At 40.4% G+C, this 24,867-nt stretch overlaps 1 protein-coding gene across 2 annotated transcripts in view; it reads right to left on the bottom strand.

The window, feature by feature from the left end:
- BMAL2 (basic helix-loop-helix ARNT like 2) overlaps nucleotides 1–24,867 on the bottom strand; it is a 102,065-nt gene that overhangs the window by 60,875 nt on the left and 16,323 nt on the right. For both annotated transcript variants that reach the window (XM_059402737.1, XM_059402738.1), the window contains exons 2-3: nucleotides 3,675–3,825; nucleotides 2,075–2,176 (exon numbers count right to left, since the gene is read on the bottom strand). In XM_059402737.1, the coding sequence (XP_059258720.1) occupies nucleotides 2,075–2,176; nucleotides 3,675–3,825 (253 nt within the window). The remainder of the gene's footprint in view (nucleotides 1–2,074; nucleotides 2,177–3,674; nucleotides 3,826–24,867) is intronic.

The raw sequence follows: 24,867 nt of genomic DNA on the forward strand, positions 1-24,867 counted from the left end.
GTGGGGTAATGGACATTGGGGAGGGTATGTGCTATGGTGAGTGCTGTGAAGTGTGTAAACCTGGCGATTGACAGACCTGTACCCCTGGGGATAGAAATATATGTTTAGGGGCGCCTGGGTGGCTCAGTGGATTAAGCCGCTGCCTTCGGCTCAGGTTATGATCTCAGGGTCCTGGGATCGAGCCCCACATTGGGCTCTCTGCTCAGCGGGGAGCCTGCTTCCTCCTCTCTTTCTGCCTGCCTCTCTGCCTACTTGTGATCTCTGTCAAATAAATAAATAAAATCTTTAAAAAAAAAAAAGAAATATATGTTTATAAAAAATAATAATAAATAAATAAATTTTTAAAAATGAATTTCTGATATATGCTATAATGTACAGAAAACTTGAAAATATGTTAAGTGAAATAAGCCAGACAAAAAAGGATAAACAATGTATGACCCTACTTATGTAAAATATCTAGAATAGGCAAAATCATAGAGCTAGAAAGTAGACTAGAGGTTACCAGGGCCCCAAGGAAACAAGGAATGGAATATTATTATTTAATGCATGCGGAGTTTCTAGTCGGGATAATAAAAAAAATGTTTTGGAAATAGGCAATAGTAATGGTTGTACAACATTGTGACTCTAACTAATGCCACTGAATTGTACGTTAGAAATGGTTGAAATAGCAATTTTTATGTTATATATATGTTACCAAATAAAAAAAGTCCAAAGGCCCACAATTTTTGTTTAAATGTAATTTGACATGCTTAAAATCCTTGTGTTTTCCGACTGCATGCAAAATGATTTCTATATTCTTTAATTCAACAGATCTCTTTGACCCAGTCCATGTTCATTTCCCAAGTCTCACAGTTCACCCACCTCTGTGTACAGCCTCTGCTCTTTGTGCCAGCCACTTGTTTCCTGATGAGCAGGTGCTATTTCATATTCCATGCCCTATGCCTATGCACAGTTCTTCCTTCCACCTAAAGTACCTCCTCTACTCCTGCTCAGAATGGCTCACTTCCCTTCTTCATTTAAAACTTAGCTTAGGGGCACCTGGGTGGCTCAGTGGGTTAAAGCCTCTGCCTTCAGCTCAGGTCATGATCCCAGGGTCCTTGGATCGAGCCCCACATCGGGCTCTCTGCTCGGCAGGGAGCCTGCTTCCTCCTCTCTCTCTCTCTGCCTGCCTCTCTGCCTACTTGTAATCTCTGCCTGTCAAATAAATAAAGTCTTTAAAAAAAAAAAAAACTTAGCTTAAATCGGGGTGCCTGGGTGGCTCAGTGGGTTAAAGCCTCTGCCTTTGGCTCAGGTCATGATCTCAGGGTCCTGGGATCAAGCCCCACATCGGGCTCTCTGCTCAGCAGGGAGCCTGCTTCCTCCTCTCTCTCTGCCTACTTGTGATCTCTCTCTGTCAAATAAATAAATAAAATCTTAAAAAAAAAAAAAAACTTAAATCAACCTCTGCAGGAAGCTGTCCTTCCCTCCTAATCCCAGTCTTATTTAAATGCCCAACTGTTCTTGTTGTCAGGGTACCTGGGGTATGTTTTACAGCAGTTATCATAATGTGTAATACTTACCTGTTTCTTTCTAACTTGTACGTGTTTCTTTTGTCTTTGTATTTCTCCCTCCTAGTCCACTGGGTGTCACATAGTAGGTACTCAAGAAATATTTAATGACTATATTCCAGGAAATCTTCATCCACGACCCTTTAAAAGAATCAGCTCTCCCTTCAAACCAAGAGTGCTGCAGAAATGGCAAACATTCTCATACATTCTTCTTTGTTTAAAAATGCCCAATATTCTGGGGCTCCACCAATGAAATCAACTTCATGTCTACTGACTAGCTTTCATGCCCTGAGTCTCTGGAAAGGATGCTATACAATCAGCACTTTGTAAAACACATAAAGTACTTTGACTTCCATCATTTCACTAGAGGAATGGAAAACAGTGGAATGAAAGAAGGATTGGGGCAGAATGGAGAAGCTCTAAGGCAGACAATGAGCAAATCAATGGGATGTATATACTCTTCTGTCTACTGCCATTACATGTGTTCTTTAAGTAGGCATTATGTCAAATGGAAGTCCAGGACTTACCTGCTGCTACGGGATGCTGATATTTCTATCCTTGTTGAAAGAAGATAGGTAAAAGGATTCTGAGAGAGCTTTTCCACCACTTTTTCTGTCATGATTCCTGACCTGGAAAGAAGGAGGTCTTGGGTCACCTCTACCCATACATGTTGGGAAATGGACAGCATGATTATCCTCATGTGCCACAAGTCCCCAACCCTGTCCAGTTGAAGAGAGACAGGAAGTAGCGTGTAATGAAGTACCACACTAACAGTCGGGCGTTCTAACTACTTGTGTAATGTTAGGCAAGCCATTTGATATTTCTGCATCCGGGCTTCATTTTCTAAACTATGGGCAACTGGCTAATCTTCAGTGTTGTCTTCTGCCAAAAAATCATTATCTGCCAGTACTTGGCATGTTTCCATTACTTCCCCTACCATGGACTCCACTTCCCATTCATTCCCCAAACCACTGAAGGTCGCAGCCATCCTGGCTCTGCAGCATAAAACTGTCGCCTCTAGGATCACACCTCCACTTCAGCAGCTCACAGTCTTATCTGGATACTAAAAAAGCACAACAGTGCTTATGATTCCGAAGAAAAGGAAAATAAAAAGGACTGACAATCACTTCGAGCTTGAGCTGAGTGGGGACTACAAACTGCTGATTCAGGATGTAAGATGGTAAACAGTTCTAGACCAGTCACTTGGTCAACTGAAGTTATTTATGAGCATTCACATTAGTAGAACAGTCAGAGAGAATACAGACAACCCAGAACAGTAGATAACCTTCAGGTCATTTGTACGTAGCTTGGGAAGTGCACTGGTTCTTACATTTGAATAAACACTGATTCTGCTGTCTTGGGAGTTTTAACTAAATCAGAAAGTACATTGGAAAGAACAGTCTTAAAAAGAGGTGGTTTCTTCCAGTATGTCATCCTGTCCCCCTATTCAAAAATTTTCCCTTCCTTCATAGAGACCTATCAACTTCCTCATTTATGTAAAGTACCAGCCTAAAATGGAGTACTCTAGATCATAATATTTACTTTGCCTTATCATTTTCACCATACAAACCCTAGCTTTGGGGAGTTTATTAAAGAATATTTGGGGCTGCAAGCTGCATTAAGCAACGAAAGTAAACAAGAAGAAAACAAGTATCTTCAACATTGACTTTGTTATCTACTTGGCTTAATAAACATGAAAAACAAGAGTTTTATAGGATTCAACTGGCCACAGATGACCAAGGGTTGGTGATTATATAAGTGATGGATAAGGTAAGAAGCAATGTGGTATTTGTTAAGTCAAACACACAGAAAGATGTTCTCCTCATGGTTAAGCAATTCAGTTAGGAAGGTTAGTATCGTGCTGTAACCATAAATGTTAAGCAAACTAACCCTATGTTCCTATGTCTTTCAGACCCCAACTGACCCTCCCTAGATACCTAATAAGCTTCAGAGTTGGATGGGAAAGTTACAGATCAGTCAATGATGGGTGGTGGTTGGGTGGATAAGTAATTGTCCCTATCCAAATGTTACCATGTAACATTTTCAAATCGATGATTTAAAAAGTAATCTTTTTTCTTCCCCTTAGAATGAAAGATTTCATGGGCTTAAAGGAATAAATTCACTTACTGGGATGGGCCTGAGTCACTTCCTTTTCGTTTTCTTGGAAACTCTATCACATGTGGGCTGAGGGATCCAACAGCTGTTGGTTTTGTCCATGGGCTCATATGACTGGAAACCACAGGAGAAATGCACTGGTTCTCTTCAAGGAGTATTCTGTCTACGAGAGATAAAGCACAATAACATCTATTTTTAACATCAACTTTGACTTTATACATATCCCTATCACATACTTTAAGTGGTTTTTATCTTTATATTTTAAAAATATCAATTACAACATAACATAGAATGAAAGACAAACTATGAACACTCAAATACTAGTTAGAAATATATTTGTTAGTCCATATTTTTAAGCTTATTTCCACTGTTTATTGTAAAAAGATTGTAGAAAATAGGGAAAATGCAAAGAATAGAAAGGAAGGGGGAAATCCTATATCACCAACTGATGTTACTATTTAGAGATGTTTCCCTTTAGAATTTTTTCCATAGTTGTCATTGAAGTAATTGAAATCATAGCATATGGTATATTCTACTTTATTTACAAATCACTGTGAAAATTTTATAGTACTATTACAAATTCTTTGTGTTGTAGCTATGTAAACATTTTTTTAAAAGATTTTATTTATTTATGTATGTATTTATTTATAGCAAGAGATTGATGTGCAAAAGCAGCAGGAGGAGCAGAGGGAGAGGGAGAGAGAATCCCAAGCAGACTCCCCACTTGGTATGGAGTGTGATGAGGGGCTTGAACACATATGACTCTGAGATAATGACCTGAGCCAAAACCAAGAGTCAGTTGCTTAACTGACTGAGCCACCTGGGTGCCCTGCTACTTAAACATTCTTCTATTGTGACAATCTATGTTTCTTTCAACCATCACAAATATGTGTTGTAATACATAAAGCTTTTCATTTACTGGTTATTTCATTTAGATGGCATCCCAGAATAACATCAAGGGATGTGAATATTTTTAACCCTAAATTGCAAAATATGATAAAATCCTTCTTGTATAAAGTGTGGTTTATTAAATGCTTTATAAAATATAAAAATAAGAATCATTGAACTAAAAATAACAGATGTTCCAAAAGTAGGCCTCCCTGAGTAACTGTATTTCTCACATCTGTAACTTACAACATAGATTGAAAACATATAAGAAGTATTAATAAAGAGAATGCAATGAATCTACAAGAGTGGGAGATTTTTAACAGCTCTCTAGCAGTACCTAACAGATCAAGCATTCAGAAACACTGATGTAGAAAATTTGATCCACACAATGGACAAGCTTGGTGAAATAGACATCTACAGACCTCTACTCTTAGCCAGTGTCTGTTTTGCAGCACCCATGGAGCATTTATAAAAACTGACAATATACTGGACAAAAAGCACATCTTAACAGTTTCAAAAGAATGATATTCTACATCAAACATTTACTGATTCAGTGTAATTATGCTTGACACCAGTAACAAAAAGATAATAGAAAATCCCTGTATCTTCAAAAATTAAGAAATACACAAATAACTTGTTCAAAGCAGAATTCATTGGCAATCCAGAAGATCCAAAGTAATCTACAGTGGAATCCCGATCCCATGGCTACAATGGAAAAGTTGCAGGACTCCAAGTGTAAGCAAAGATGTGAAAGAATGGGAAGTTTTCTGTTTTGCTGGTGGGAACATAAATTGCTACAACCGAAGCCACTTTTGTATTACCTAAAAAGTGGGATATTCATATAACATTTAATTCAGCATTCCAGTCCTAGGTACATAGAAAACCTCCATGCATATTAAGAGACATGTACAAAAAAATGCATTGGTAGCACTGCTTGTAACTGAAAAACAAAAATAAAAACCTGAGAAAACTGGAAGCTAAATTTCCTTCAATAGATGGATTGTTTATTAAATGAAATACTAATGGCAGTTACAATGAATTAAGTACTGATATCAACATGGATGAATCTCAAAATAATAATTCTAGGCAAAAAAGTCACATCTAAAAACATACATCATGTTTTCATTTTTAATTTTAAAAAATTGTTTTTTTGAGAGGGAAAGTCCACATGTGCACACGAGCAAGGGGGAGAAAGAAGGGGGAGGGAGAGAATCCCAAGCAGGCTCCACACCCAGCGCAGCCCAATATGGGGCTTCATCTCATGACCCTGAGATCATGACTTGAGCAGAAATCAACACCACAAGGGCTTAACCAACCAAGCTGCCCAGGCACCCAAAGCATATTTTTTAAAAAAAGATTTATATAAAGTTGAAAAATAAGTAAAACTGATCAATATTTTTTAATAATATCCATAGAGGTTGCCACACTGTACAGAAAAGTAAAGGAACAGTTAACACAAAATTCAGAATTCTCTTTGGGAAAAGAAAAGGAGTATCTGGATGCGATCAGTGAAGGACACACATGGGCTTCTAAGAATTCATGTTCTACTTCTTAAGCCTGGTGTGAGTTTACAGATTTCTAAAATTCTTTAAACTACACATAGAATTTCTACAGCCTTCTGTAAGTTACAGTACATTTCACAATATAGAAGTGAGGAGAATAATTTTATCCATGATTTTTGGCCACTTGGGAATTAAGTTTCTCATTTTTGGTATTTGAAGACTTCTTGGCTTGGACTCTCTTAATGGGAACAATTCAGGATCACCAGAAACCACATGAAATTAACTGTGATTTCAGCTTCCAGACTTTAATCCAATGGACTTTGAATGGCAGAATGCCATCTGTCTTCACAGAAAAAAGTGGGGAGTTTCTTACAATAAATGACAAATCAATAGAAAAAAATTCACCAACACTGAACCAGACTTCAACCTGGTATGTATAATACCAGACCTCCCCCACCCATCTCCAATCCTCCAACATACTCAAGCAAGCACATGGTTTCCCTTGCATAAGGTCAAAAAAAATAAAGTTTCTTTTTTGCCTCTCATTCTAGGAAGCATAATCTCCACATTTCAGTCTTACTTCCTAACCTTTAAAATAAGAAATGGACCATCTTAAGACTGCAAATAATGTTCTTTTCACAAAATCAAAACCTAAAGCTCTAAGGGTCTTTATTTGTATGTTCCCTAATGAGAGGGGGAGTACTGCCCCTAAATTAGCTATGTTCCATCAAGTTTAAGTTTCCTATGTCAGTAGAAGGGTATTCAAAGGCTTTCTGTAAACAAAAGGAAAGGCTTTCTGTAAACAAAAGGAAAATATGGGTTAGTGGGACTAATTAGGTCTGGATGAAAAGATCTGTTCTTTGGAAACAATTCAGCCTTCATGTAATAGATTTTTATGTTAGAAGGTGACTCATAAAGAGTGAAGATTTCATTTTTAACTTCCCAATTTACTTTCAGCCTCCACAATTACTTATTTAGAAGATGAGACCATGTGTTAGGAATTGAAAGTTAATTCTGCTTTTATATAAGTCATTTTGAAGGTATATGCTTCAATATTTTGGTACTATCTTTCTTCATCAAGTTGCCACTTCTCAATGATGAAGATAATAAATGTTATTTGTTTCCAGAAAAATAACTACTAATACATTTCTATAATACTATTATCCTACTTTTTAAAAAGTTTATCTTTGTATAGTTGATAAGCAATGTTACATTAGTCAATGGTATTATAACAGCACTGCATGGTGACAGACAGTAGCTATACTTACATTGAGCATAGAGTAATGTATAGTGATGTTGAATTACTATGTTGTTCACCTGAAACTAGATTCCCTATGCTGCACCTTTCATTCCTATAACTTATTCGTTCCATAACTGGAAGTCTGTATCTCCCGCTCCTCTTTACCTATTTTGCCCATTCATCGACCTGCCTCCTCTCTGGTAACCTTCAGTTTGTTCTCTGTATTTATAGATCTGGTTTGGCTTTTTGTTTATTCACTTATTTTGTTTTCTAGATCCATATGAGTGAAACTGTATGATATTTCTATTCCTCAATTTGACTTATTTCACTTATCATAATACTCTAGGTCTGTCCATATTGTTGCAGATGGCAAGATCTCATCCTTTTTTATGGCTGTGTATGTGTGGTGAATATATATAGTCACCAAGTCTTCCTTACCTACTCATTTATCAATGGATCCTTAGGTTGTTTCTATATCTTAGCTATTATAAATAATGCTGCAATAAACATAGGGGTGCATAGATCTCTTCAAACCAGTGTTTTCATTTTCTTTGGGTAAGTACCCAGTATAGGAATTAGTGTATCATGGGATATTTCTGTCTTTAATTTTTTCAGGAACCTCCACACTCTTTTCCACAGTGGTGCACGAGGCTTCCTTTTCCTCCACAATCTCACCAACACTTGTTATTTCTTGTCTTTTGATTTTAGCCATTCCTGACGGGTGTGAGGTGGTATCTCATTTGGTTTTGATTTGCATTTCTTTTCCTGATGATTAGTGATATTGAACATCTTTTCACATGTCTGTTGGCCATCTGGAGGTCTTTGGGAAAATGTCTATTCAAGTCCTGTGGCAGCGTCAACAAGACTGACTCCATCTTTGGCCCTCCATCTTGTTCATGTTTGCACAATGACCTCTTTTAAGGCAGTGTGTTCTGGTCCCCTTGGAGATTTATATACATACCTTAGAGAGGGATGCCAAGACTGGGATGGTGGAAAGGCTTGTTCTGGCCTCTCATGAATCTGTCAGAGATAACATAGTCGTCTTTCTTGATGCACAGGTGGTGCCACCAGATCTAATTAAAGGGTAGCTGTCAATTAAGTGCATGCAAGCCCTTTGAGGTACACGTGAACCCTATGATCCTACTACAGTGCCCTTCTGCATGTCCCCTCACTCTATAAAATCTGTGGACTAAGGGCTGGACTTCGTGAGAATAGCTATGCAGCTGCCAAGGATCACCCTCTGCCCAATATCCCAAGTCAGTCAGTTATGCTGAATAAAGCTCAGTGTAAACTTTACAGAGTAGCCGGCTTCATTTTCCAGTCTCAAAGTACTTTTTCAGTTTGGGGGATATTTTATGGACCCTTCTCCACCTCCTAAAAGGTTCTGTGCCCATTTTTTAAATGGATTGTTAGATTTTTTTAATGTAGAGTTGGGTAATATACGTTATTTAGTTCAGTAAAATAATTCAGAACTTAGACTAAACAAAGATAGTATGCATGTCTTTAAAAAGGAGGCTTTGTGGTTTATTTAAAATGACATTGGCAGGGCACCTGGGTGGCTCAGATGGTTAAGCATCAGCTCAGGTCATGATCTCCAGGTCCTGGGATCAAGACCCACACTGGGCTCCCCACCCAGTGGGGAGTCTGTTTCTCCCTCTCCCTCTGTGTCTCTCTCTGCTCATGTGTCCCTGCTCTCTGTCTCAAATGAATAAATCAAATTAAACAAACAAACAAATAAATAAAATGACATTAGTTGGGGCACCTGGGTGACTCAGTTCATCAAGCACCTGCCTTTGGCTCAGGTCACGATCCCACGGTCCTGGGATTGAGTCCCACATCAGGTTCCCTGCTCAGTGAGGAGCCTGCTTCTGCTTCTCCCCTCTGCTGCTGCCCCTGCTTTCCTACTCATATGCTTGCTCTCTCTCCTGCTGTCACATAAATAAATCTTTAAAAAATGAATAAAATGAGATGCTTGTTACTTAAAAAAAAAAGAAGTAAAATGACATTAGCATTACATCTCACTCCATTCTACATACATATCCCTGGTGACGGTCATCAATGTAACAATATTTTAAAGGTCTGCCATTTAGTATCAGTAGCTCAAAGATGAAAATAAATTGTGGGAAATGAGCAGCTGCTTGGGAATTGTAAGCAGGGGAGAATAAGCAGCAATCTGATTTAGGCTCATAGTTACAAAGGGTTCAAATTTAGGATTTGACATTGTGCTTGAAAGAAAATATACATATACCCATACACATAAGCACACACACATTCACAGACAGGCATTGGCAAGATGGAAAAAATATACTTTTCATACAACTTATAAACTTTGTCCCACTACCAACTCTCATTGCAGTAGTGTGCTCTATGTTAAAATTTATATAAAGCATAAATTAACCTATGAATAACTTTGTGTTAAAAACAATTTGTGCAATGTGAACATTTGCTTCTTAATTTCTGAGAATCCACGCCCTAAATCAGATTACCCAAATGATAATGTCTTACTTAACCTCAAGGTCAGGAATATTCAAATGTTGTTAATTGTCCCCCTAGTGTCCTTCTGCTGGTCCAGGATCCAATCCAGGATCACATGAAATATTTAAGGTCTGTTATGTGTCTTCACATAACAGACTTTAAATCGCGTCCTTTAAATTGTAACATTTCCTCAGTCTTCTTTTGTCCTTGAGGTTTTTGAAGAATAGATATTGGCCAGCTGTAGAGAATGTCACCCAGTTTGAGCTTGTCTAATATTTCTTCATAACTAAATTCAAGTCATGAAATTTTGTCAAGAATGCCACAAAAGGGACGCTGTGTCCTACTCAGTGCTAAATGCCCACAACTTTTCTTTTCTTTTTTTTTTTTTTTTTTTTTTTTTTGCCGCCTCTGGGACTTTTTATTGCTACACTGAGATCTGCTCTTCAGGATTCCAAAAGGTGTTCAGCTTTTAGACTCAACAGAAGAGGCAGAGAAAGGTTTATTAGATCCGCTATAAGCTGCAATATGGAAAGATTTGAGAACACTATCATCTCTTATGCCCAAATCCTAGCCCAGTGCCTCACACATAATAACAGGGTTTGTTGAAAGGATGAACTGCATTTCATTTCATTACCCCAGACATTCAAATGAGAAACTGTAAGAGATGCGAAATCCAAACTAACATATTCACTCTCCTGGAATGCTGGAATGATAATGTTCCCACGATAAGGAATACGTGAGTCCCCACTATACCTATTTCACAAATAGGATTACTTCTGCTTCCTTCCATTACTTCATTTTTACCGTTTTTTTCCCCCAGAGAGGGAAAAATATACTTGATTGTGTGTTGGAAAAAAGGTACTGTGTGATACAGGATTTGGCAGTCTGAAGTAGCTTTCTAGAACAACAAGCAGTAATTGTATTGGTTTGTGGTAACGCATTTCAAGAGAAAGTCAAAAATTGTTTATTACTAACATATTACTATAAGATGCTTAGTCACATAATAGATAAAGTACTAATTGGTACTATACAAGAATAAGACCATCTACATATAGTACTATACACAAATCATGAAAAGGCTTTTGCTCAGGAGAGATTAAAAATACTCCATTATTTCACAGTGGGTTTTTTTTTTTTTTAAGATTTTTATTTATTTATTTGACAGAGATCACAAGTAGGCAGAGAGGCAGGCAGGGGTTGGGGGAGAGCAGGCTCCCTGCTGAGCAGAGGGCCAGATGCAGGGCTCAATCCCAGGACCCCGAAACCATGACCTGAGCCAAAGACAGAGGCTTTAGCCCACTGAGCCCCCCAGGCGCCCCTATTTCACAGTATTTTTTAAGAGCCTAATGTAAGCTGCGGTCAAGAAGCTTATAATCCTGAATATGTTTGTGCACATGTAGGTCAGATTAGATCCAGAGACAGGTATGAGTTTAGGCTACGAGACCACAGACAGAACAGCACCAAATTCTGTTTGGGGGAAGGGAGAACAACAGCATCTTTTCAGGCTAAGAGAACATCATCAACAGGTGGCAGAAGAAACACATTGAGTAAGATCCTATGTCATCATCAATGATGACGTTCAGTTGTTGACTCAATGAATACGTATCAGAGTCAAGTTCTAGAAAATGCCTCTCCTGATATAAGTCCGATGGGTAAGATTGGACTTTTCCAAAGTAAATTTTACCTTCTTGCCTGTGAAACAAAACACACACTAAATTGACCTATATGACCAGAAACCGGACCCCAGATCATTTTTCACCATGCAGAAATGCAGGTTGCCTAGAAGATTCAAAATAAGGATGAGGCTTAGATTCACTGAAATTTCATGAAAGTCCCTCAAGACTTATTTACCTCTCAATTTTTACTCTGCTTAGAAAATGCAGGAAAGTCTCTCTCTCTCTCTCTCTCTCCCTGACCACCTTTCCTGAGTTGTCCAGGCAAACAGTCCACTGAATCCAGAGGAAGAGCACCTTTGTAGTGACACTCATCTCTGAAGCCGGCAAAATATCTTACGCAAAATAGGGGTAAAAGGAAGAGAGTAAGATACAGGAGCCTGAGTCTATCATTTTCTAAATTCCCATCTGTACTCAGACAGAATGTGCCGACAGACCCTTCACACTGCTACTATTTTTGCAAAGTATTCAATCTCAGACTCTAACACGTACCTTACTATTACAGAAAAATTTCTCCCATGAAAACCTGGTTTTCCCATGATCTCAGCCTCAGTGACCTTGGCAGAGGAGATTTCGAGCTTTGATTTAAAAGGATTTTTATGTGGGTCTACCTACAGAGACATGAAGGACATATAGATACCCAGACAATGCCTTCTGATAGAGATATTTTGTATCCACTAATAACCTGGCGACCGGTTTTTGCACGTCAAAAAAAAAAAAAAGTCTTTTACCATGCTCAGAGGGTTGTATTGGTGGCTTCTCAACTCTGGCTTTCTGTTTGTTGGAAAGGACAACATCTTTGGTGAATGGGTGTGGCTTGGATAAAGGAAGACAAAGAAGCAATTCTACGTTATCTTCTAGGGAAGTGTTTATTTTCTTGTAGCTCCATTCCATTGCTGCTCTTGAAGCAAAAGCATGACTTGGTATTTGCCCCTGGGAAAATTAGTGGGAAACAGCACACAAGTGGAGCGGGAAGTTCAGCAGGGGTGCTCTGATGTCCTATCACTCTTCAGTTGCAGACCCAAGGGGAAGAGAGGGACCCAGCACCCTTGCACCTTGATGCTACTTGAGTATCCTCCTGCAGCAATCTAGCCAGTAAGAGACAGTCACAATCCAGCCAGTGAGGAGCCCCTACACTGCCAGTCTCAGTTTACTCCAATGGACTGTTTATTTTTTTAATTTTGTCTGTTTATTTGTCAGAGAGAACACACATGAGTGAGACAAGCAAGGGGAGGAGCAGGCATAGGGAGAAGCAGTCTCCCTGTGGAGCAAGTAACCTGATACAGGGTTCGATCCCAGGACCCTGGGATCATGACCTGAGCTGAAGGCAGACACTTAACTGACTGAGCCACCCAGGCACCCCAGAGGACAAAAATTTTTTCCTTAGCGGCTATGGATGCTGCTATATGGATTGAATGTGTGTGTGTGTGTGTGTGTGTGTGTGTGTGTGTGTGTGTTTCCCCCCATTCATATGTTCAAATCTAATCCCCAAGATTAGATGGTATCTGGAGCTGGGGCCTTTGGGAGGTATTATGGGTCTGAGGGTGATGGTATCTGGAGCTGGGGCCTTTGGGAGGTATTATGGGTCTGAGGGTGAAGCCCCTGTGAATGGAATCAGAGCCCTTATCCAGAGGCCAGAAAGCTAGTTCCAGACTCTGCAGGAACCCTCAGACTTCTAGTTGTCAGAACTGTGAGGAATAAACTGCTATTGTTGATAAAGAATAACATAAAATAAAAATGGTATGTCTGAGTTTTATGAACATGGAAAATGCTTACGCAATGTTTATTTTGAAAAGCAGGATGAAAGACAGAGACTACGGCAAAAATAAGAAACAAAGACAATCTACAGGCAGGGGAGAAAAAAACCTGGAAGGAGATGCAGGGAAATATTTTCAGGTGTTTTGTCTGAATGGGCAATCAAAGGACTTTCTTCCTTTCTACTTTTCTGTATTGTTCCAAAACTGTAAGTATGGGGTCTTAACATTTGTAAGACATGCATACATCTGAGAAGGAAAAAGGAGGGCATATATGGACTGCTGGGAACTAGCAAGCATGTCAATGCAGCTGGACACAGTATGAAACATTAGGAAATCAAACTGGAAAAGTCATCGCACTAGTACACGCAGGGCCCTTGTATGTTCCACTGAGGAGACACAGCTTTATTTCCAGGTAGCAGGGAGCTAATGAATTTGTGGAGTACTGCATCTCAGTCCCCTTTGTTTCCTGGGCAGTCCTCACAAGGGAGGGGTACGTCTGCACTGCCCTCCCTACCAAAAGCTAGTATTCCCAATAAAAGCTGAAAAAAACCCTTTTACTTTGGGATTAGAATCTCACATGTGGATCCACAACCACTCATTTCAGATACAATGTTAGAACATCACAGAAGGATCAATCCTTTTTTTTTTTTGGAAAGATTTTAGATTTTATTTATTTATTTGAGAGAGAGAACACAGAGGGAGACAGAGAGAGACGCAGACTCCCCACTGAGCAGGGGGCCAGATGCGAGACTCAATCCCAGGACCCTGGGATCATGACCTGAGCTGAAGGCAGACACTTAATGGCCTGAGCCACCCAGGTGTCCCTCAATCTCTCCTATATAGGGAGGAAATTTTATTCTCTTGGCCTTGGTGTCAAAAGTAGGAAGGATATCTAAAAGGTAAAAGTCCCCAGGATGCCTCTTAGGGGAAGGAGGTTCCGATATGATGAGAAAGAAACCCAGGTAGAAGACCCTGGGACAAAGTAGGACTATCTCAGACTTCATAAACAGAAAGCCAATTTAGCCTTATTCTGTCTGTTAATTTCTATTTTAAGACTCTCTTCCTTTGAGTTCCAAATGGTAAAGGGGAAACCATACTCTCCTAGATTCCATGGACGTGGAGCTTTGCTGGCATGTGATTTTGTCCATGATTACACAATAGCTGAGACTGATTACACAAAGAATTGAAGCAGAAAAAAGTTTCGTTTGCCCACAGTCAGTCACTTTCGAGGGAAGTATACAGAAGATCAAAGGACAAAGAAGTGATGTCCGTATTGTAGTGAAATGGTCCATCCCAGAGTACAGGCTGGGCAGGAAAGCAAGAGACCCCTAGAAGGTGCTGAAAGAATAGACCAGTGTTCGGAATGTTTGTATAAGTGAGAGAGTCATCAAAATAGGACAGTATAATCGGCAGGGAGAGGTTCATACTTGGGGATTCATAGGCAAAGAATTTCCAGCTGATTCAAGAGTCTACGGAAGGTGTGCCCAAGGGAGTGCAGCAGGGAAGAGACAGGAGAGGAAGAGGTCTAAGAATATACAAAGGTAACATTCTAGAGATAGATGATTAAAGTGAGGACAGAAGAGGATGAAAGGAACACAAAACCTACATGAAAAATAAGAAAGTGACCATGGGGAATAATCTCAGAAAATGGCAAGGAGGCTCAAATAATGCCAACTTCCTCTCCTAGTTCTGAAATAAACAAGCCAGTGATTAGCTTCCACGACTCCCTGATTATCATTTCCTTCACATTCGGGCTGACCACATGACAAATAACCTGAGCACTACTGAAGTGGAAAAAGGGATACTTCTTCCCCCTATCAAACTGACCAATCCTGGTAAGTGGTTATACTGGCAAAGGAGCCTTGGAGAAGATGAGGTGAGAAGAGGGAGACTGTCACAGTTTCATATACTTTTTGTGGGAATAACAATTGGTAGAACCATTCTGAAAGGCAATTTGAAAAGTTCTATCAAGGGACATGAAGATACTTCTATCCTTTGCCCCAGCAATTCTGTTTCTTTGAGTTTATGTTTAAATTATTAATGATATACATAAAGACTTTTGACATAGAAATTTATTAAACTACTTCAACTGTATAAACCTGAAAACAACCTAAAGGTATCAACAAACAAGGGAACTAAAAAACTAAGTGTAATCATGGGATGGACTATTATAGAGCTCTTGTTTTTTTAAAAGAAAGATTGTAGAGAGAGAGAAAGAGCGTGAATACAGGGACAGGCAGAGGGAGAGAATCCCAAGTAGGCTCCCTGCTGAACATAGAGCCCAACACAGGGCTCCCTCTCACGACCCCGAGATCATGACCTGAGCCAAAACCAAGGGTCAGACACTTAGCCAACTGAGCCACCAAGGAACCCTGCAACTGCTATGCAGCCTTTAGATACGTTTCCAAATTATTTATGAAATGGTAAACACTATGTAGAATATTAAACTTGATGTTTTTTGTCCTTGTTTTAAAATACAGTATATTAATAGGAAAAATCTGGGGTAAAGCTAACAGATCAGGAAATGATGCCAACAAAATGGTAGACTATTAAATTCCCATGGGGCATGTTATACCATAGGGAAAGTAGGGAGCATGTGGGGGAAGCACAAGGGTCAGTCAGGCGGAAGAGAGAGAGCGGGTATCCGTGGACAAGAGCCTTTATTTTGTGTGTGTGTGAGAGAGAGAGAGTGTGTGTGTGTGTGTGTGTGTGTGTGAAAGAAAATAGGCTGTGGACAAAGTGACTGTCTAGTTGTCTGTTTACCTGGCCCAAGAAAATGAGGATAGCTGGATAGTAGCCTAGAGTGTGAGATGCCAAAAAAAAAAAAAAAAAAAAAGAGGTATTTGGGGAACAGCCTCTGGACTGGTTGGTTTAAATTTGAAAAGTACACTCACAGGCAAGTTGCTTATTATCTCTAGAACTGGGTTAAATCCTGGGAAAGGCAGGATTAATATCGCAAAGCATCAGAATACAGAAAATTAAAAATATGGTTAAAAGATTTATATTTTAATTTAAAATTTGAAAATAAAAATTTTCAAATTTTCTACAATTAACACATATTTTTTTTAATTCAGAAAAAATAAATATACCACAAAAATACTGTGTCATTCACAAGCCTGGACTATCTTTGAAAGTATAAATTTATACTGTTAATAAAGAGTCATGGATGCAGACTGCCTTATACATATTTTTTTTTAAGATATATTTATTGGGGCACCTGGGTGGCTCAGAGGTTAAAGCCTCTGCCTTCGGCTCAGGTCATGATCCCAGGGTCCTGGGATCGAGCCCCATGTCAGGCTCTCTGCTCAGCAGGGAGCCTGCTTCCTCCTCTCTCTCTACCTGCCTCTCTGCCTACTGTGATCTCTGTCTGTCAAATAAATAAATAAAATCTTTTAAAAAGTGATATATTTATTTTAGAGAGAGAGAGAGAGTGAGAAAGCACGTGAGTGGGTGTGGGGGATAGGAAGCAGACGGGGGGCTCCATCTCAGGACCCTAAAATCACAACCTGAGCTGAAATCAAGAGTCCCATGCCCAACTGACTGAGACACCCAGGTGCCCCACCTTATATATTGTTTTTTTTAATCCAAAGAACAGGGGTGCCTGGGTGGCTCAGCTGGTTAAGCATCCAACTCTTGGTTTCAGCTCATGTCATGATCTCAGGGTCATAAAATAGAGCTCTATGTCGAGCTCTGCACTGGGTATGGAGCCTGCTTAAGATTCTCTCTCTAGAAAAAACAACAACAACAACAACAAAAACAAACATGACCTGCTGATACTGTGAACTTTACGTTGCTAAAGATAGGAGAACACACAGCCACTTTCACAGATCATTTAATGTTTTCCTAAAGAGAAGGAACAGGGAGTTTCTAATCAAATGCACAGGATTCCAGACCGACCCCAGTCCTAAACTGTGTGTGAAAGAGAGATCTGTTGGCAAGGAATTCAAGAGAGTTTCCACAGGAGTCACCTGCCTAGAGTGGATCCCTCTGTGGATGAGGGGGAGGGGTAAGTGTACAGATTTCAGAAAGTGGCAGCCACCTGGCTTTGAACACAGCTACAAGCCACACTGGATAACTGATTTAAAGCATTAGTGAGATGCCAGGTTTAATGCTTTCTAGGAACTGTGGCAACACAGTCCATGAAGGGCCCTTGTTTGTGCCTGGGAACAGCCCTGCTCTGCCAAAGGCACCTACTTGTCCATGAGGAGTCACAACCTATACTGTTTTCTAAGGACTCTGCTAAGGGAAGAACTTCCGGACTGTATAGACTTCATAAAATATCCAGCAAGGGTACATCAGCCTCCGTCCTCCCCTCTAGGTCTGCCTAAGAGTCTTTCCCTCTCCCCGCCCCTCCCACCTCTAAAACAAATAAATCTTTAAAAAAAACAAAAACAACAAAAAAAGAATGAGATATATGTTGAAGCCTTTTAGAATCTGTGAAGCTTTGTTGGATGGATGTCAGGCCATGCACTACTTACTTATGTGAGGTGCGTATAATGGGCTCCTGGCAAGGTATGAGAACCCAATGGACACATATGTACACCCATCTCCACCCTCCTGCATGGTCGGATTGAATTATGTGATACATAATTAAAGCCAAGTCAAATTCATGGTCTGGTTGACTGCAGAGCTGTGTTAAATCAGAAATAAACAGTATCAGAGGGGAACCTGGGCGGCTCTCTCAGTTAAGTGACCAGGTCTTGATCACAGGGTTGTAGTTCAAGCTCCTTGTTGGGCTCTGCACTGGGTGTGGAGCCTACTTAAAAAAAAAAAAAAGAAAGAAAGAAAGAAAGGAAGGAAGGAAGAAAGTAAGAAAGAAAAGAAAAAAGAAATACAGTGCTAGATAATTCAGATTTCCACATGAAAATCCTTACCTAATCAGTAAAAAATAAATTTCTCCCACCCCCTTCAAAGAAGGTAATGTGAGACATTAATCAAAAATCATATACATAATTCAGAACTGTCATGACTGCTGGAATTAAAAGCTGTGTGCTCTGAGAGACTATTTGATATGCAAACTATGAGTGGTGTGATTATTGCACAAAACAGATGTAAGTATTTCTCTCTATTGCTCAAACTCTAGCAGTGGTTCCCCACTGAATTGAAGATGCCATGTAACAGGGAGTCATGCAGAGCACAGCGCGGTCTCTCTACTGGCCTCACCCTCTAGTGCCCTCTCATTCATGAGCCAGGCCAAGGCCACAGAACCCGAAGTGATGCTCCCCAGTCATACTGCAGTCCCTCAAGATCTGCCTCCCTGGACCTATTTGTCCCTTGTCTGGAATGCTGTTCCCAAATCAGAGTAACATAAATGTTATCTGTCAAGACATTTAGGTCAGATCTTAACTCCTATAAGAAGACTTCTCTGCCCACTGCCCCAACACCTGCTATCCAACCGGGTCCCCTTCTGTGTAATATGGGGGCACTTTGTAATTGATACCATTGTTAAGCTTATTCTATTTCACTGTGATTATCTTTTTACTAGTCAGCCTGCCTCACCAGACACAACTCCTTGAGGGCAGGGACCATGTTTTTATTCCCAGGTTGACACAGTCCCTGTGTCACCTCACCCACACTCAATGTTTGATGTAATGATGGATGGTCCAGTAATTCGTATTAAGTTAATTCCTAACTATTCAGAAAATATTAGATCTGTATTTCCCCCTATTTATCAAAAATAAACTTGCAATGAACAAATTAATTAACTGTATGGAAATACAATCATAAAGGTATAAGAAAAAATATCTGTAAATATTTACATAATCGTAAAGACTTCTGAAGGAAGTAGCAAAGGTAAAAGCCATGAAAGAAATGACATTAAAAAGTTAAAATTTCTGTATACCAAAACCCACCATAAAATTAACACATATAAACTAAACTGGAGAAAAGCTTCCCTATGCCCTTTGCAGTCCATCCTTCCCTCTATCCCCAACCCCAGGCAGAGTGACTTTTTTGGCATTTTCTAGATTTTATATAAATAGAACTATATGATATGTGCCCTTTTGAGAGGGCTTCTTTTCCACATGATTTTGAGATTCACCCATGTTGTTGCATGTATTGGTGGCTTCCTCCTTTTTATTGCTTACTCCTTTGGGTGGAGATCATATTTTGCTTATCAATTTTTTAAAAAGATTTTATTTATTTGATAGAAAGAGGGAGATCACAAGTAGGCAGAGAGGCAGGCAGAGAAAGAGGAGGAAGCAGGCTCCCTGATGAGCAGAGTCTCCGAAGCGGGGCTCGATTTCAGGACCCTGAGATCATGACCTGAGCCGAAGGCAGAGGCTTTAACCACTGAGCCACCCAGGCACCCCGATACTTTATCAATTTAATTCACTTGTTAATTCTAATTTTTGGCAATTATAAACAAAGCTGCTACAAATATTCATGTACGAGTCTTTCTGTAGACAAACGTTCCCATTTGTCTTAAGTACTTGGACATAGAATGACTCTATTGTAAGACAGGTGCATGTTTAACTTTTTGAAAAACTGCCTGAGTCCCCTAAGAGCTTTTCCATTTCATTTCCACCAGCAGGTGTAGGAGAGTTCCTGTTGCTTCACACTCTCAGCAACAATGAACATTGCCAGCCTCCTTAATTTGATTCATTCTAGGGAATGCATTGTGCTATCCCACCAAAAGTCATATACTTTAACAACATTTTGATTCTTTGAAAAGTTTGCTCCTTGGAAGACCAAAATATCGTTTTAATTTCTAACCATCGATCCTGTACCTAAGAAGTCTAGTAAGTTTTCAATTCCTTCCCAAGTATCTGAGTACTTACTATTGTACAAGGCACTGTGTTAGAAGCCAGAGAGGATGCAAAGACGAGCACAACACGCTGTTTGCTCTCAAATAACTCAGTCTTGTAAGTAGAGAAATAACCCAGCTGCAAGCTGGAATGGAAAGTGTCTTTGGCGAAGTCGGGGTCACAATGCTCTACAACGGCTTCATGAAGGCAGTGTCCTCTGAGATAGTCCATTTGCTACAGAACTCCTCCAACTTTGGTTGGCAACCATAGTACCCCACACTTTGGCCCTAAATTCTTCTCCCCCCACCCAAACCATGTAACTCCCTCAAACATCACCCATATAGGATGCCTTGTTGCTAGGGTGGTTACTCTCACTGGACAGACTTTAGCCAAATATTTCCTTTGATGTGTGGTGTGATCAGAACACAACACCCGGGAGTTGTCTAGCCCATAGAGAGGAGAGCAGAACTCTTACTGATTATGTTTTGACTATATTTTCATTATTTATAAGACTGCATTAGCTTTTATTTAATATATTGGGCCTTTAAATAAATGAATGAGTCAACAGTATAATTTCAGAATTGTAACTGGTATTACAGATGGTCTAATAGAACTCCCTCTTTTTCCAAGAAAGAAAAAAGAGCTCCACAGTAGATTAAGTTCTTTGCCCTTTTTCATACAACCAGACATTGATGGAGGAGGGATAGCTCTGTGAGTCTTTGGACTCTAGAACAGGGCTTTCTTTGAGTAAACCCAATCTGTCTTTTCTATGGGCTGTTATTAAGACACCTCTTTACCTTTCATACATCTGTTTTTTGTTTTTTTTTAAATACTGAGTTACTGCCCCCCCCCCCACTTTTTTGGTTAGGTTTAATCTTCTTTGGCACCACCCTAACAGCATCTTTTTGGATGTAGATTATAGCTAAGAAATTGAATAAAGCCTCCTCAAAATATGCCATCTGCAAAAGTGACCGGCATGACATTTACATCGTCAAAGCAAATGTCTGGCTGGTATGTGGAACAAAAAAGCCAAAGAGAGAACAGCCAGGAATTTACTCGCTGTGATCAAATACAGTGTAGGCAGAGTGAGAGCCCAAGTAACAGTCACAGCGGAAAGCAAAATGCTGACACCAAGGAAAGCTCCAAATGGTTGGAATGGACTGGGAGAATCACTTGGAAACAATTAGTTGGATTGGGGAAAGTGGTCTGGCAATAAGGCTGTGAACAATGCTGGGGCGTCCCTGGGTGCCCCAGTCAGTTAAGTGGCCAATTCTTGATTTCAGCTCAGGTCATGATGTCAGGATCACAAGATCGAGCCCCACATTAGGATCCACCTTGGGCATGGAGCCTGCTTAAGATTCTTTCCCTCTCCCCCTGCCCCCCCTCCATCTCTCTCTCGCTCTAAACAACCACAAAAAAACAAACAAAAAAACCCTCTCAGGAGCTGCTATAGTCTATGAGAATATAGTCTGAAGTCTATAGGAATCACATTGTTGGCACTGAACATCACACAGGCAAGTGAGTGGGCCATGTGCCTCAATGCCTCAATGCCTTTTACTCACTGACACCCTAAAAGATGCCCTTTCTCAACTTTGTCCTTCCCCTCCATTTCACCACAGCACCAACAGCACTCCAGTCTTGGGTTAATATCTGGTAGAACTCCAGGATACATGGAAGGACTGGTTGGATTTTAGGCTCCATGAAGGAACCGTCTTTTGGGTCAACATCATATTCCCAGCCCCAAAGCAGAATGTCTGCTTCGAAGTGGCTTGATGACTATGTGCTGTTGGGATATATGGACATGATAGGACCACAGCTGACAAGTTCTGCTTACGAGATGACTGTCCCTACAGGGGGGAATAGACTGGTGCTTTTCCTACCATGTCCATTCTACCTGGTTATGCTACGAACTGGAGAATGGGCTTTTGAGTTCATTGTAGCGTTTGGAAGCCATAGTCTTCCTATCTCTCTCCCATTCACACCCATACAACTGGTCTGTGTTCCACTCTGAACACTGCGCCCTCATAACCAGACTTGGAGAGCCTTCACATACACTGTGCATGAGGTCCAGGACATGCACAAGGCTCTTTTTAGTACACACACCAATGGAAGCAATACGAGCAAATCCATACCCTACCTCATACATGCTCTGGAAGATATATGCCTTTGCACCGAGCAAGGCTGGGAAATCTCTTGTCCCTCCTTACTAGTTGAAGGGATGTGTCACATAGGAAACCAGATCCGCCCTGGCTCATTTTAACCCATGAGGAGTAATGGCCCGCTCACTGGCCTGTGTGACATTCACCACCAAAGCTGTCATTCCTATAGATTATAATAGTTCCTAACTGCATTCATTTGTTCACACTTTTTTTTTTTAAGATTTTTTTTTTAAAGATTTTATTTATTTATTTGACAGAGAGAAATCACAAGTACACTGAGAGGCAGGCAGAGAGAGAGAGAGAAGTAAGCAGGCTCCCTGCCGAGCAGAGAGCCCGATGTGGGACTCAATCCCAGGACCCTGAGATCATGACCTGAGCCGAAGACAGCGGCTCAACCCACTGAGCCACCCAGGCGCCCTTTTTTTAAGATTTTTTATTTATTTGAGAGAGAGGCCTCCATCTCACAACCCTGAGATCATGACCTTAGCCAGAACCAAGAGTTGGATGTTTAACTGGCTGAGCCACCCAAGTGCCCCTACACATTGTTTCTTATTGACGGAGTGGAGAAATGAAAGGTTTTCCCAGGTAAATTTTTATGGATTATTTGACTCAACTGTATTGAAATATTGCCTGTTACAGATCTGTTTTGATCCAGGAAAAACAAACAAACAAAAAAACTGCTTTTAGTGATAAAAATCACTATAAAATTTTTGGAGAACATCTTAAAAAGATAACTGGTTTTCTTAATGCCAAAGGAACAAAGCAAATCATCTTGTCCAAGTAACTCACCAGACAGCAGAGGAAAAGTGAGACTCAAGAGTGTGGAATTAGTCACGTGTTATACTGCAGTTTAAATGAAAGAAAAAGAAGCAGAACTTATATACAACAGCCTCTCACAAGAAAGAGTTCTCATGCATGTCCACTCTCAACTACTGCAGACATTTTTAAAAATAATAAACTATACTAGAATGAATACTGGTGCCACTGGAGAAGGCAGTCCTCTATTCCACCAGCTTTTAGCAGGAGGTGGGGACTTTCTGGGGAAGGGAGCTATAGTATTCATGGGTACCTTGAGGAAAGCTATGAATGTAGTGTGTCTGGATTTCAGTGAAGACAGTTTTTTCAGAGATGAACAGCAGTGAGCTACTTTAAGCCTCCATTACAGCCTTGAGGGAAAAAAATGAAGATGGAGGAGAAGAAATTTTGGAAGAATACTGGTCGGGAAGCCAACAACTGCCGTGAAGCAGAATGATCAGGGAAGTGACAGAAACTGAGACTGGGGCACTTCTGTAGGTGACACCACAGACACGACCACTGTCACCCCCTACCCCCACACATAAACACACCACCCCTAGCACAAGAACTAGAATGATCTTCTCCTGAGTCCTTATGTGCAAGGCACTTATACCCTTTACCTACCTTATCTTATACAATCCTCACAGCAACCCTACGGTGGTGGTTTACCACATGAGGAAAGAGGCTTAGAGAAGTGAAGTAACTTGCTGTGATGGTCTTTTTGCTGTGTCTGCTTGGCTGAGCTACAGCCCTCAGTTACAGTTACAGCACACCAAGTGCTGCCAGAAAGGTGTTTAGTAGATGTGATTCAAGTCCAAAGGCCATAATCAGTTGACCTTAATAAGGGAGATTATTTTAGATAATCTGGGTGGGCCGGATTTAATCAGTTAAAAGGCCTTAAAAACAGAGCTAAGGCTTCTCTGAAGACAGAGACACTCTGCCGCAGGACAGCTGCTTCAGACTCTGAGAGTTCAAGCCGGCCTTTCCTCACAGCCTGGCTTGTGGAGTCCTGTCTTGCCCAGCCTGCCCTCGCAGTTACAGAAGCCAATTCCTTGCAATAAACCTCTTAATATACACATCTCCTACTAGTTCTGTCCTTCCGGTTGAACCCAAACTGATATACATGTCAAAGATCACACAGTAATTAAGTAAAAGAGTTCAGAGCCTCGCAAAGCCAAAAGTAGGTCACAATTTCACATTCCCTCCCAACAGAAGAAGTTCCGATTTGGACATCAGCACTTCACAGAAATGACAACACATCCAAATGTCTGGCAGGCACTGAAGGAGAGGGTAGAAGCTTAGAGCTCTGGAGACCAGACTATGCTAAGCTTTTGAAATGGTGCCAAGGGGTAGGAGAAACACCCATTATGACTATGAGGAAATTGGAGTCATGGAAAACCACTCAGTTCTGATGCAGAATAGAATCAGGGTGTCTAAGCACTGAAGAATGCTTCCCTGACTATGACCATTCCGGAAAAGGCCAGTATTTCTTTCATTTTCTTCTTTTTAAGATTTTACATATTTATTTGAAAGAAAGAATGAGAGAGGGAGAGAGAGAGCACAAGAGGGGATAGGCTCAGAGGGAGAAGAAGACTCCCTGCTGAGCAAGGAGCCTGATGCAGGACTCGATCCTGGGACTACAGGATCATGACCTGAGCTGAAGGTAGTCGCTTAACTGACTGAGCCACCCAGGCGCACCAAGGCCAGCATCATAGGCATTATAACCTAATCCAGGTATCAGCAAAAGCAGGAAACAGAGGTTCATCAGAATTTCAGTTCCACATCAAAACAGGGAAGTTTCCTAACTTGTTCCAGACCAGATTGGTCCTTATGCATAAAAAGAACACAGGGTTTAGCATTTTGAACATCAGCATGTTTTTCCAAAAAAGCACAAAATTGTACTTAGATTTGGATGGTCTACACCCACATCATTGTTATACACGGGAAAACACAATTCTTGCAGTTTATGA

This window comes from Mustela nigripes, chromosome 6 (genome assembly GCF_022355385.1).
Source record: "Mustela nigripes isolate SB6536 chromosome 6, MUSNIG.SB6536, whole genome shotgun sequence".
NCBI classification, from domain to species: Eukaryota; Metazoa; Chordata; class Mammalia; order Carnivora; family Mustelidae; genus Mustela; species Mustela nigripes.